The sequence below is a fragment of the Pogona vitticeps genome, chromosome 3 (assembly GCF_051106095.1).
Source record: "Pogona vitticeps strain Pit_001003342236 chromosome 3, PviZW2.1, whole genome shotgun sequence".
NCBI lineage: Eukaryota > Metazoa > Chordata > Lepidosauria > Squamata > Agamidae > Pogona > Pogona vitticeps.
This window is the reverse complement of record NC_135785.1, coordinates 230,061,257-230,076,659: the sequence shown is the minus strand read 5'-3', so window position 1 is coordinate 230,076,659 and position 15,403 is coordinate 230,061,257. Positions and strand designations below refer to the sequence as shown.

At 40.7% G+C, this 15,403-nt stretch overlaps 2 protein-coding genes across 2 annotated transcripts in view; one reads left to right on the top strand and one right to left on the bottom strand.

Moving 5' to 3' along the window:
• The window catches only part of CMSS1 (cms1 ribosomal small subunit homolog), a 224,092-nt gene that overhangs the window by 134,146 nt on the left and 74,543 nt on the right, over positions 1-15,403 (bottom strand). The gene's annotated exons all lie outside the window — the stretch shown is intronic.
• FILIP1L (filamin A interacting protein 1 like) overlaps positions 1-15,403 on the top strand; it is a 197,017-nt gene that overhangs the window by 112,048 nt on the left and 69,566 nt on the right. Inside the window, exons 3-4 of the mRNA XM_020784960.3 lie at positions 7,862-8,035; positions 12,989-13,167. Coding sequence (XP_020640619.3) covers positions 7,862-8,035; positions 12,989-13,167 — 353 coding nt within the window. The remainder of the gene's footprint in view (positions 1-7,861; positions 8,036-12,988; positions 13,168-15,403) is intronic.

Genomic DNA, 15,403 nt, shown 5'->3' with positions numbered 1-15,403 from the left:
CTCCTGCGACGTTGCTGGAACCAGTTGTATTGGCTCTTGCCTTTCCACTGGACCATTTCAGCGACGTGGAGAGGGGGGATTTGCTGCTTCGGTAACAGCCTATCCTCCATATTATTTTACCCAGGCTTCGTGCTCTGGACAGGACACTCCAGCTTCGCATACAGCGTCGAAACAACACGGGAAGTAGCAGTTACCGGTTATAAGTCTCTGCTCAATTGGCGTAGAGCAGGACGCCAGGGGCTACTTCTGACGGTGGGAGAGGTCATTGCACCTCACTAGATAGATACCGCCCGCCTTAAGCTGGGCAGCCCCCAGCCAGTAAGGTGCTACCTCGCCACGGTCTGTTAACCTCACGGGGTGCGTGGGGTTTAGGGTGAAACCCGACAAGCAGATCGACAACCGTGCACCATGCAACAATCATAAGAAAACTTCTGCCCTAAAGCTGGGCACCTGGAATGTACGGACAATGACCCCTGGCTTTCCTGACTACGGCTTTCCTAATGACCTGCAAGAAATAGACGATGTGTGCAAGACAGCTGTCATTGACATGGAACTGAGTAGACTGCAGATGGACATTGTTGCCCTGCAAGAGACAAGACTGCCAGACTCAGGATCTGTCAAAGAAAAAAACTTCTCATTCTTCTGGCAGGGAAAACCATCGAATGAGACCAGGGAGTATGGTGTTGGCTTTGCAGTCAGAAACACCCTTCTGAGATGCATTGTTCCACCCACTGTGGGGAGTGAAAGAATCCTGTCTCTGCAGCTTCACTCATCAGCAGGACCAGTAACCCTCATTAGTGCATATGCACCAACACTGTCATCCACTACAGAAATGAAAGACAAATTCTACGACGATCTGGCAGCTACTATCAAAAAAGTCCCTGAAAGAGAGTCACTGTTCATCCTTGGAGACTTTAATGCTAGAGTTGGTGCTGATCACAATTCTTGGCCCACTTGTCTAGGCCGTTTTGGCATTGGAAAGATGAACGAAAATGGCCAACGCTTACTGGAGTTTTGCTGTTATTATGGTCTCTGTGTCAGCAACACATTCTTTAATACGAAGCTGCAACACAGAGTTTCCTGGAGACATCCAAGATCAAAGCATTGGCATCAGCTCGATTTGATCCTCACTAGACGTTCTAGCCTTCCTAGTGTTATGATCACACGCAGCTACCAGACTGCTGATTGAGATACTGACCACTCCCTGGTGTGTAGTAGAGTAAAACTGCGAACAAAGAGATTGTATCACACGAAAAAGGAAGGAAGACCACGTATAGACATCAACAAGACTCGCGATCAAAGAAAAGTGAAGGAATTTGCCCAAGCACTCGAGGAAACCCTTCCAGGTCCAGCTAATGTAAATGCACCTGAACGATGGGAACACTTCAAGAACGCTGTCTACAACACCGCCTTGTCCACCTTTGGCAAGAAGACCAGAAAGATGGCTGACTGGTTCGAAGCCCATTCGGAGGAGTTAATGCCAGCCATTGAGGATAAGAGAAGAGCTCTAACAGCATACAAAACCTGTCCTAGCGAGTCCAACCTGCAAGCTCTTCGAGCCGCTCGTAGCCAAGTCCAACAGGCTGCCAGGAGATGCTCCAATGACTATTGGCTTCAGCTCTGCTCTCAGATACAGATAGCAGCGGACACAGGTAACATCAAAGGAATGTACTATGATGGTATCAAGCAGGCCTTAGGTCCATTACAGAAGAAATCTGCTCCCTTGAAGTCTGCTACAGGTGTGATCATCCAGGACCGAGCACAGCAGATGGAACGCTGGGTGCAGCACTACTCCGAGCTATATTCCAGAAAGAATGTAATAACCGAAGAAGCATTAAATAACATTGAGTGCCTGCCTGTCTTGGAAGAGCTGGACAGCGAACCAACCCTAGCAGAAATAAATGCGGCCTTGGATTCCCTCACCTCTGGCAAGGCACCTGGAAGGGACAACATCCCTGTTGAAGTGCTGAAATCATCATCACCGAACTGTAAGGAGATCATCATCACCGAACTGTATGAAATCTTTTGTCTCTGCTGGAGGGAAGGTGGAGTACCACAGGACATGAAGGATGCAAACATTGTCACATTGTACAAGAACAAAGGTGACAGGGTTGACTGCAATAACTACCGTGGTATCTCTCTTCTTAGCGTTGTAGGGAAGCTGCTTGCCTGTGTTGTGCTGAAGAGGCTCCAGGTGCTTGCAGACAGAGTCTATCCAGAATCACAGTGTGGATTTCGAGCTAATAGATCCACCACTGACATGGTATTCTCCCTCCGACAGCTGCAGGAGAAATGCAGGGAACAACAACAGCCACTCTTAGTGGCCTTCATAGACATTACAAAAGCATTTGACTTGGTTAGCAGGGATGGCCTTTTCAAAATACTTCCCAAGATTGGATGTCCACCTCGTCTCCTTAACATCATCAGGTCGTTCCACGATGGAATGAAAGGCACTGTAGTTTTTGACGGCTCAACATCAGATCCCTTTGACATCCGAAGCGGAGTGAAACAGGGCTGTGTCCTCGCACCAACACTTTTTGGGATCTTTTTTGCTGTCATGCTGAAGCATGCCTTTGGAACTGCAACAGAAGGTGTCTATCTCCGGACTAGATCAGATGGAAAGCTCTTTAATCTCTCTAGATTGAGAGCAAAGACCAAAGTCCAACTGAAATGCATGCGGGACTTCCTCTTTGCAGACGATGCAGCCATTGTTGACCACTCTGCTGAAGACCTCCAACAATTCATGAATCGTTTCAGCAAGGCCAGCCAATACTTTGGACTAACAATCAGCCTGAAGAAAACACAAGTCATGGGCCAGGGTGTGGACTCACCTCCTTCTATTACCATCTCCACACAAGAATTGGAGGTTGTCCATGAATTTGTGTACCTTGGCTCAAACATCTCTGACACTCTCTCTCTAGACATCGAGCTGGATAAACGCATTGGGAAAGCAGCTACCATGTTCTCTAGACTCACAAAGAGAGTATGGCTCAATAAGAAACTGACAACACATACCAAGATCCAGGTCTATAGAGCCTGTGTCCTGAGCACACTCCTGTACTGTAGTGAGTCCTGGACACTTTGTGCCCGGCAGGAGAGGAAGCTGAACACCTTCCATATGCGTTGCTTCCGACGGATTTTTGGTATCACCTGGCAGGACAGAGTTCCAAACAGAGTAGTCCTAGAACGAGCTGGAATTTTCAGCATGCATACATTACTGAAACAGCGATGTCTACGCTGGCTTGGGCACGTTGTGAGAATGGCTGATGGTCGGATTCCAAAGGATCTCCTATATGGAGAATTAGTGCAGGGAAATCGCCCCAGAGGGAGACCACAGCTGCGATACAAGGATATCTGCAAGCGGGATCTGAAGGCCTTAGGAATAGACCTCAACAGATGGGAAACTCTGACATCTGATCGTTCAGCCTGGAGGCAGGCGGTACATCACGGCCTCTCCCAATTTGAAGAGACCCTTGTCCAGCAGGCCGAGGCAAAGAGGAAGTCACAAAGGAAGCAAAACCAGGGAGCTGGACAGGGGACAGATTGGATTTGTCTTCAGTGTGGAAGAGATTGTAACTCTCGAATTGGCCTCCTCAGCCACACTAGATGCTGTTCCAAGTCCTCCATACAGAGCACGCTACCATAGTCTTTCGAGACTGAAGGATGCCTACCTGTTGTAATTCAGATCCCTAAGTTTTCTCCTTCAGAAATATTTGCTTCCATTTTTTATTGTCAATGATTTGCTATATCGTTGCAGCCTTGCAAAATATGATTTAAGTCAAATATAATTTGTCAGCAGCAAGCCAATGCCAAACCACAGTTTGAGAAGCTAGTTTGTTCCAATTAACTTTTTATAGGATTACAAACTCAGTTTATAGCTTTGAAATATTACTAAACTATGGTTAATTGGAATTAAAATCTTCCACAGTTTATCGTTACGTCTGAATGCTTCCATTATTTCTTTGCTTCATCCAATCTGCAAGGACAAGACAACTATTATGAAGAGAGCCATTATGCAAGTGAAGCAGTTTCACTACCCAAAGTGCAACATAATATTGCATGAACTCAATTTTATTGTCATTGGACTTTTTAAAGTGTTAACAAATGTCAGTCATTCAATTAGTATACTCTAATAAGTGAACTTAAGGCATGGTCTTCACAAATAAATATGCTATATAAATTCTGTATTAAAATGCACATGTCAAATCTCTAGCATAAATATAAGACATACGACATAAGCCAAATGCACTGTCATATAATATGAATATTTATTGGCACAGCTTTAAATGATCATATTACTTCCTCAATGTGCAACTTGCTTTGAGAATGTCATCCGAAGGGCTGGTAATATACTGTCATAAAATACTTCAGTAATATACTGTATCATTCAAATACATACTTTGTACATGTTCTCCAAAATCCACTGGAAGACCTTCCAGGGGACTTTAAAAAAAAAATCAGTACTACACTACTGATATAGGAGCCTTGTGGCACAGTGGCAGAGCTGTAGTACTTTCGCGAATACATGGCTGACTGTTTAATGTGAGTCTAGCTGAGAAAGAATGCCATTGCTGACACTGATAAAAAGAGCTTCTTTAAGAAAAAGGTTCTTTATTCAATAAATCCAAACAATCTATGCACTTTTACCAATATTCAAGCACAGTGATCTCAGGATTGTGGTGTATTGAAAGTTCTGACTGACGCACCACTGATATTAATGGAGAGGTACCAACAGCAACTTTTGCTGTCGAAGTTCACAGTTGGGACTGGCCACACTAACTTTCACCACAAACAGTAAGTGCTTCACTGAGCATCCAGGCTCCCCTGTGGTACTCTGGGTCCTGTTATCCTTGTGGATTTCTCCCAGCCATTGAGCTGGACAGCCAAATACACCTCCCCAAGCCTAGATCCAGGATCTATGCTCTGTCGAGTTAAATTCAGCTGTAGTCAAGAAAGTTGGGGCCATTTAATTTCCAGCTAATTTGTGTTGAAAATTATTTCATTCTGATTATTCTCAGCAGCTCAGCATGTTACCTGCATCTCCAATAACTTTTTCCATCTGGCCCAGTAGAACTAGGTGGATGAAACAGATTAGGTTGAAGTAAGAACAGGAATTAAGGCAAGAGCATTATTCCTACCATAACTATTGTGGTTAGCTACAAGAAACACTCCTTACTCATCTTTCTGATGTCAGAGTGAATTGATGTGTATATGGGCAGGCAGTATCAGATCCATGTAGTGAGGGAGAGACCTGAACCCCTAACAAATCTCATCAGGACTGAATAACTAAAAAAAAAATAGACTAGTATAGCTGTAAATTAATAAAGTTCCTATAGTGTGTCAATGTTAATATTTAAAAATATGGATGCTTCACTCAGAAAGTACAAAAACAGAGCAAGCTGTCTTAAGCCCAAAATAGCCCATCACCAACTAACTGATTAGTTGTTCTTTCTGATTGAATTTAGAACTTTGCACATGAAAAGCATGTACTCTGCCACAGCTATGGCCCCTCCCAGTTTTATTAATAACTTAAGAGAACAACTTAGCAAAGTGAAGGACTCTTTGAACTGTACTGATGTCACCGTTATGATCAATCAGACTTCCAGGGACTTGGCTTCCACATTAGCTTTTTAAGCTGACAAGCTCCATGTCTCTACTTGCTTGCCTCAAAGCCTCTACAGAGATACAGAATTAGCATGCTGGCCATAATTCTGAAAGACAATTTTTAAAAGAGTGTCTTACGTCAGATAGTTAGAAGAATTTGATCCTTGTGAGGGATTTGAGGGATTTAAAAACCATGGCACCTGAAACCCAACATCCTTAACAGCTTTAATTGTTTCTGAAAGATCTCAGTCACATGTATGACATGTGTTGTATTGGCAATAGCAAACATACATGGGTCACTTTGCCAACTCTGAGGCCAATTAATCTTGTTTTTAAAGAGTTGCCATTATTGCATGCTATTGGAATGCATGGTAAGGAAGGTCACATCTTCTGTACTGTGTACCTTGTTGGCTTCAGCGCATAAACACGTCCATGTAACAATAGTAGCACACAGCTTCTGGCCTGGCTTAAAATAATAAAAGGGTGATTTTGTACCCTTGCTCATAAGCTTTCCATGGGATGGCTGAACGACATGAAAATATAAAAACAGATGCCAATATAATCTCTGTTGCTTTTCACTTTACAGAACTTGTTCGGTAAGAACTAGTATGCATTTGATGTGCTATATGATCTCCTCCTCCCCTTCACACAAAAAAATAAGCAGCATGAATTATGAAGCACTATGTAAGGGAAATGGGTTTGCTCCTTATTCAGCCTATTGATTGTCACCCTGATTTTATATCTATACTGCAAGACCCATTACCAGTGCCTGGCTGTGAAGGAGAAATAAGGAAGAGAGAGAAAGATGAGAGTGAGCTGTCCCCTCAAATAGAAATCTCTTTAGTGGAAGAAGGAAGAGGGGGGGAAAGGAGGAGGAGATAACTCTACCAATGTGGGAGGAGGATATAAAAGATCAGAGAAGAGGGGGAGAGTTCAGTATATCCAGGGAAGGAAAGAGGGGAAAAGTAGAGAGAGGGAAAAAGGTAAACAGGGATATTTATTTATTTATTTATTTATTTTATTTAATTTATATGCCGCCCACTCTACCCAGAGGTAGTGTGTGTGTGTGGGGGGGGTTATTAGGAGATTTTTCTAATTTGAAGATAGGAGGATTACTACCTGACCCCGACTTGTCAAAGGGAAAGGGAACATCGACAGTGACACTAGAATGGACAGTTGTGGTCTTTCTGTGGGGACCAGGTCACTTGAGGAAGGTAATCCAACCAGACCAATCTTTCAGCCAACCACCACTGGAGGGAGATTTGGCCAGACATCCTTGTTACGGGACAATTTGTGAGGTTCAGGGTGCTCCAATGAGGAAACACACCGACTGGGAATGTTCTGGACCAGCCCCTCAATGAACATTGCCAATTTACAGACAGAGTCCTCATCTTCAAACTTTGGACAGCTGCCAGATCTCACTTATTTTGAACCTATAGAAGTTGTTGTGGAACCACCAAATGTTAATCCAAATAAATCTGTTAATATTTTAAGAGGCTCAATCGTCATTTCCCGCCAAAAGAGTGGAGCTGCTTCAAATTTCTAATGAACCCAATCACAATGGCACCTAACATGATTGTGATCGCAAAATGATGTTTTAAATGGGGGAATTTCGCTCCACGTTGATCGGTCCCTGTTTCAGGAACTGATTTTTCGCTTTACGATGATCAGTAAACAGCTGATCATCGGGTTTCAAAATGGCATCTGGCTTTCAAAATGCCCCCTGCTGTTTTCTAGGATGGATTCTTCGCTATACAGGCACCAAAAATGGCCACTGTATGGAGGATCTTTTTCTGGACAGTGAGTTTTTCAGCCCATTGGAACGCATTGAACGGGTTTTCAGTGCGTTTCAATGGGATTTTTTTGTTTCGTTTGACAATGTTTCCGCTCTACAGCGATTTCGCTGGAACGAATTAACATCATCAAGCGAGGCACCACTGTACTTGTTTTGCTCTACAAAGTCTCACAATGAAACAAATTTGCTAGTCTTTAAAGTGCCACAATATTTTTGCCTTTTTCCACCTTTCTTCCCCTTTAATTTTTCCAACATGCTAAGACAGACTGAGATAGCATTTTCTTTGAAACTACTGTTCATTCATGTGTCAGACAAATTCAGGTAGTTCTGAGCACAATTAAGATTAAAAGGCAGTACAAAGAGCTGCCCTTAGAAATGTCTCTAATTCATCTTAAAATGCAGACAGTAATACAATATAATTGTATTACTATGCCTTACTATAGAAAATCTGTGGTTCCGCAGGCCCAAGATGAAGTCATTGGAGTTTTAAAGGCTGAAAAAATCAACCTGGCTTTACTTGAAGCACAATATGGCTTTGTTACTCCAAAAAAGGTCCTTGAGGCTCTTCAGCGAGATGCTATACAAGCCAAGGCTACACTATGGCAGGAGGATATCTATGAAAAACCCATGGGAGAGGTATGTATGATGCATGTTTGAAAAATGATGTATGCAAGCGGGGATTAACCCTACAATGCACTGAATCAAAGTAACAGTTTCACTGATTTAGAGGGAGAAGGGCAAATGCCAGCAAAGCAAAATATTCTTTGGTTGAGTAGCACAGACTGTGAGCTCAGAGCCTAAGGACCCTAGTCTTTAAATCCCCCTTGTAAATCTGACACATAATTTTGCTTTGAAAACATCCTTTAAGATTGGAGAGAGATAAATTGAGGGCAGGGATCTTACGCTTTTTTACAGATACACGAAGCACTGTGGGAGCCTTTCCAGCTACATTATGGGGAATAAATTTTATTAGTATATTAATGAATTCAAATAATGAATTCAAACACTACCTTAATGAGCAGCAAATAGAACAGTTCTGGAAATCACAGTGAAAGTATCAGAAAACAAAGATAACTGAATGCCTGCAATTATTCCAAATTGCACCCCGTTCTAACATGGGCAAAGTGCTATGAAGGATTTCAGCAAAGCACTATGGGCAATGAAAAACATAAAACAGTCATTAAAACTGAATCAGTATTTTTTTCCTGTATTCCAAAGTCTTTCACTTCATCACATAAATACACATGCTTCTGGAATAAGACTTATTGCAGCTTACTATAAAAGGTATGATGAACAGAATTCTTCCCCTGAACATTTTCCAGGCTTTTAAAAGAGATACACACCCCACAATGGTGCACCTTTGTTTCTAGATCATAAAGCAGTGGCATTCTTGTTTTTCTCGAAATCTATTGGAGTCCAAATATTGAAGTTAATGTCTTTTGAAAACACTAAGGTTATTAGGTCATATAAGTTACGAGAATGAATGGAAATGATCCAAAGAGTTGTCCTGCCCCTCCCACAAAATTCCAAAACATGATTTGGACTTCTTTCTTGCATCTGTTGTATAAACATTTAGTTCCTACCATTACATGGCATCAGAAGGGTTTCTAACACCGCTAGAATTTGGCAATATCAAAGGCAGAGGTCAAAATGGTAGAGATCCCTCATACTCAGTGAAATTCTTGAAAGGGAAGAGATTGATAAGGGAAGAGATTGATGAACACCATTCAGAATATTTCCAAAGTCTATTTAAAGTTATGAAAATTGATTTTGTTGCCAGCATTAAATATTTATTAAAAGTGACAAGAAGCACCAATCACAGCTGCAGTGCAGGGATGAGCAAATCACTACGTGACTTCAAGTAACTATTCTGTTAACATACCTCATACCTCCACTTTCCCTGGGATTCTAACTGCTTGTTTCTTTGGAGCAATCTCTTAGCTTCTGCCAATAGTGTGACAGCTTCGCCAGCTGAGAATTACCAAATTATTCTGTGTGTATCTTGGTTCCTATTTAGGCCAGGGATAACAATGTGTTTCCAAGAAGAAAATTGCATGCTGCTTTCCTTTCTGCTTGTAATGAAGTACTAAGTGAAGCAGGCAACCTGGTTCTGAAATCATTAAGAAGGTCAATATTTCACTAACTCCCAGTTTATCCAATTTTCCCCTGGCAATACAGGTTCAAACAATCGGTTTAGAAAGTCAATTCACTCTATTCACAACAGGTACTGGTAATTCACTGCAGATATGCTGCATGTGAACACACCAAAGCCACCTTGGTCTGGGGTCATGTAAATGGCCATTAGAAACAAAAGCATACACAATCAAAGTGCTTATGGTTTTGAGGTGCACTGATTTGCATTTTTGTCTATTGATGACATGACACAGGGAAATGTGAATCAGCCCAGAGTCACCTCTACATAGTTTTCCAGTGCCTCTGGGGCTTCTACTTTTTAAAAAAACAGATCCTTTTGCATTGGCTCTGACAGTTCCTGCTTGAACTGATGCAGGAAGGATATAGCTGTGCACGCATGTGCTTACGCGCACACACATATACCCAGCAGTGCCAGCACACACTCATAGCGAGCAGAGTCTCTCTCTGTGGTGCAGTGAACAGAATGTCAGACAAGGGTTGAGGAGACACAGGCTCACACACCCACAGAAATTCACTGCGGGATGAATGACACTGGTAAAACATTTCCATTGAGTATCTCACATACCTTGACAAACCTACTAGAGTCACCATAATTTGGATGTTACAATGGCCCTTAACACACAAATAATCACAGGGTCATAGCCTGAAAATTTTATTCTAGCATAATAAATTAGACCACACTTCATGACATCAATTATAATTCTCATCAGGGCCCAAATTATTTGGAAATGTGATCCCAATGGAGATGTTCATCTCAGTTCAGGAGTACTGAGTGCTGCACATCAAGTTATGTGTGACCAGAGACAGATTAAATCAAAAAAATAATTATGAAAATAATCTTCTTGTCCTCTTTCTCTTATGAAACAGCTAATTTTAAAGTAACTTTAAAGCTCTGGTGCTCATCTGCAAATGGAAAGTTTAAATCCCAGCCTTGAAAACTATTGCACAAGACCATAAAATTCAAAGTATCCGTGCAGATTTGTGGGGAAAATGGCAACACACTTTAAAAAATAAATTAAGTAGCTAGTCTTATCTTTTTAAGATCAACAACAACATTCAATTTACAGCTGATTCCAGATAAATCTATCCCATGATTGTTTTATATGGAGAGAGAGAAAAATCTGAAAACAATCCAATGGAGACAAACCTCTTAAAAAATCATAAAGTCTAGACTATCTTGGTCAAAGGGCCTCCAACTCTTGTCAAAACAGTAAAGAATAAGGGAAATCTGTTCCATTTCATGTTTCCCTTCATTAGGCACTTATTCAACTCATTAGTGTAACAGAAAGAGCAGCAAAGAACTTTCATCACTTCATAAACTAATAATTATATGAACAAGGTCCCTGGCTTTTACAAAGAGAACAAAAAAAATTAATATGAATCATGGCTAGACAAAGAACACTCCATCAATTAAGCACCCAGCCAAAAGGGGAGAAGAGGTTTACGTCTGTAAATCAAAAGGATTATACAGAGCATGCTTTTAATCATGATGATCAAGGCAGAAATGACTAATACTCCTTACCAATATCATCAATAAGATGAAGAATAAAAAGAAATGAGATGTATCATAGAGGGATTTGCACTGGTTTATCAAGAGAAAAAAGAGAGAGATGTTGGTCCTGATTCTACAGTTTGACGTTGATTAACAGACATCTCTAAGAAAACACATAAAATAAAACTTTTAACTTTATATACTTTTATGTCGGCTTTCTCCAGCATTGCCATATTGGCCAGGAGCAATTTGTGTTGTAGACCAAGATATCTGGCGTGGACTAAAAGTCAGCTTTATGTTGTACTTTACCTTTTAAGCACAATAAATGAACACAATAAAAGGTGATGGCTACTACTAATGGCCGTGAACTCTGCAGTTTAGAGAGTTTTAACAGTTTAAAAATCTGTTAAAAAACAATTAAAGCCATACAATCTGGAATATACAATATACAATCTGTAAAAATTATACAACGCTGAAAATATTTGCAAAAGGAAGATGGCAAATGTTAGCTAGTGTTAGTATTATACTCTTATTTGTATTTCTCAGTCTTTAGTACAGGCACATTTGGTAAGCCAATATTGACTTTGTATGGCTAGTGATAACTTTCTTAAGGGCCTTAATATCACATGAAACAGCAGAAACTGGATAGCAAATCTCCAAGGGAACTCTCAATCCCCAATGCTACACTAGCTCTTTCAGAGTAACACTCTATGCATCTCTTTATCAATCAGCCTAATGCTCTTCTACTTTTCCTCTCTCTTACTGTCTTTCAATAGCACAATAGTCTTGCTGCACCACTGCAGTGAATTAGCTATCTACATTCCACTGCCTGTTTTATGGACTTAATACAGGCGGAGGAGAAGATCCACAACATGCAGCCACCATAGTAGTGTTATGCTTCTATGATCACAGAATGAAGTAGAAAGCTATGGCAGCTGTAGTACAGCAATTATTGGTTAAAGAAACCATCACATATATGTTTCTCACAATAACAACTGATGAAAGGACATTGTAATCCTTAAAGGCTGTCTCAGAATGCAAGGATGCCATCACAAAACATGGGTACTACATTTGTAGGCACTATACAGTGGCATTTGGAGCAGACAGATGGATGTAAATATTAGGATCATTGTATTAGCTTAAATACGATGTAGGGATGTGGTGGTGCTGTGGGTTAAACTGCAGAAGCCTCTGTGCTGCAAGGTCAGAAGAACAGCAGCCGTAAGATGAAATCCACGCGACAGAGTGAGCTCCCGTCACTTGTCCCAGCTCCTGCCAACCTAGCAGTTCGAAAGCATGTACTGTAAATGCAAATAGATAAATAGGTACCACCTCAATGGGAAGGTAAACAGCATTCCATGTATAGCCACGCTGGCCACGTAACAACGGAAACTGTCTTTGGACAAACGCTGGCTCTATGGCTTGGAAACGGGGATGAGCACCGCCCCCTATTGTCGAACACGACTGACTAAAATGTCAAGGGGAACTTTTACCTATTAGCTTAAAATACCATTATAACTAGGTGATAGCAACTATATGAACTACAGCATGGATTCTCACAACTATTTCCCCCACTTTAACTCAGAGCACGTAGTACTTTGCATCAAGCTTGCTGTTTCTGCATCCAAAACAGTAACTGCAAATAAAAAAAAAATTGTTCAACAGCCTACTGTGGAATGAGGTATAGGTAAGAGTCCTGTAAAAATTAAAATTTCTGTAGACTTTCTCATCAGTGTAGCATCAAAATTAAATCAAATACATATCTGAAAGTGAAAAGAATTTGTTACAAGGTAATGCATCCCAAATGTTAATGTATTTACTTTTTCTTTGTTGCTTATCCCACTGTAACATCCTAGTCAAGACCAATACAAATAAGCTTTTATTAAAAAATAAAAAGTTTAAGAAAACCGAGTAGTTAGAAACCCTTATATTTTTCTTCTCAGCTTGACAAAGTGATTGAAAAGAATAAGGAAACACATAGGCGAATGCTGGAGCAGCTCCTAATGGTAGAAAAATCTCACAGGCAAACCCTGTATGACCTAGAAGATGAGAAGAGGAAGCATGCAGAGTACATGGAGAAAAGCGATGAATTTACTAATTTATTGGAACAAGAGCAAGAAAGGTAAGATGGCTTGAAAAGTACCAAATAGAGCCTAAATCCCCAATACTACATAAGCATTCTTTGCAATGTCCTCCTTCTGATTTATAATGTGGGTAGTTAACTAAATACATAAAACATAACTTTTGCAACATTATGGTGTAGATAAAATCATACACATTCAGTATCTTTTTAATGATAGTTCTCCATCTCACAACTGTTTCCCTTTCCCAGTATGCAAGTATTATACTCTGCGGAATTCTGGTAAAAAAAATCACAAATACTTTTCATCTCTGATAACGCCTGATTCAATTCTGCAGTTCAATGAGCTTCTGAAATATTGTTCTTCTTTTATTCTGTTTTCTCAGGTAGCAACAACTTTTTCTTTGTTAACAGAGGCTCCCTAATAAAGGGTGAAATAGGCCTATTGTGGAAACTGTGGATACAGCTATCACAGTTCCGGGGAACAATAAAGACTTCCCACTAAATATCTCTGCTCTGTTTTTCTAGAATCACTCCACTTTTTAAGTTTAGTTCATACATAACTTCAGTTGGTATTGAAAGTGGAATCAGTATTACATCAATGTTAAAAGCAGCCTTCTGCTCTCTGTGTGGAACTGCATGAAAATTGTGCAGAGATACTGGTTAATGAGGTAGGGCTGACGTGACTTACATCCATACTCAGCCACCACAGAGCAAACTCATGTGTCACTTATGTAGTAAGGTTGTTAGCATGGGATTTTGTGACTGGCATGCAACATAGCAGGAGAGATCTTCTCAGCTTTCTTTACAGCAGGAAGCCTCTGCAGCTACAGGGCAGGCACCTTACTGCGAAACCAGCACAACCATGCATTGCTTAGTTTTCATTGTGTGCACACTATGTTCAGAACAGCAGCATTGTGTTCTGAGGATTACTGTAGAATGCAAGCAGTAATGAAAATGAATGACGTACAGCATAACAAAGGACAATAATATATTGAGGGAAGTCATGTATACCTTTGTACAGAGGCATTTCTCGCTCATTCACATGGGGGAGGGGAAAGGGAGAGAGAATTAGTTGTATTTTAAAAAGAAATGGCTATACTTTGAAATAGGGATTGAATTTGTGAAAAAAATCCCAAAGAGAACAGGAAAATGTAATGGTCACATTTCTATTCCCCAGACAGTAACATTTGACTCTTGAAAGTATGAGAACACTGTCCCTGTCTCTCACTGCTCAGAACAGCTTCCAGATGGAAATGTTTGGGTGTGAGAATGGTGAGCCTATTCTAACTTCATATGAGGCAGAGATATTACTTCCTCTCTCTGCCTGCATAACTTCATGTTTCATGTATCCTGGCATCGGTTGCAACAGTTCACCCTTCCTGCTGCACCTTCTTCCTTTAAGTCTGCCACAGAAAACATGCAGGTTCTCTCAAGTACTCAAGATACAGAGAGAGTTTTAAAAAAAAACACACACACACACACACAAACACAACAATTCTGCAGGGGGGAAAAGCATAGAGGGCTACAAATAGATGAAGTAGGGCATGTATAGGAGACAGAAAGAGGGAGAAGCTATTTAAAAATAGGAACTACTTAATATGCATCCCAGTTTATGTGATTTCCCAAAAATCCAAAATTCAAACTAGTCTTTGCTGACCTGTTCTTCGAAATGTTTTCCAGAAAGAAACCACACACACACACACACACACACACACACACAATCACACACATCTAAACAAACAAGATCAACCCCAGAAACATTGTCAAATTGTACAAGACTAGAAAGAAAGATGGTGAGCAAACATGGTTTTAGAAATAATGGGCAAACATTTTTGAAACGGGTGGAAATTAATTACCATTATGATTTGCAATATTTACTAATATCTGTCTGGAAAGGAAAAAATCGAGGTGGCTAATAAGACGTTTGCAAATGCAATAACAGATTTTAGATTAAGTCTCAATTTCTGTGTTTTCTTTGGAGTACTTGTTTTATGTGGAAAACCCTAAAGGGCCATGATGTCACAACTTGAACAGGGTCCAAAGCATTTGCCAAGTGATGTCGCCATAAGCATCCCTTAGCAATTGCCTTCCAGAGTGAGAAAGCTCTCATAGAAGTTAAGGCAAAGTTCATTCATTATGATGCTATATAAACTGATCTCTCTCTCTCTCTCTCTCTCTCTCTCTCTCTCTTTCTGCACATTGGCTCTCTCTCTCTCTCTCTCTCTCTCTTTCACTCACTCACTCACACACAAACACACACACACATACACACACA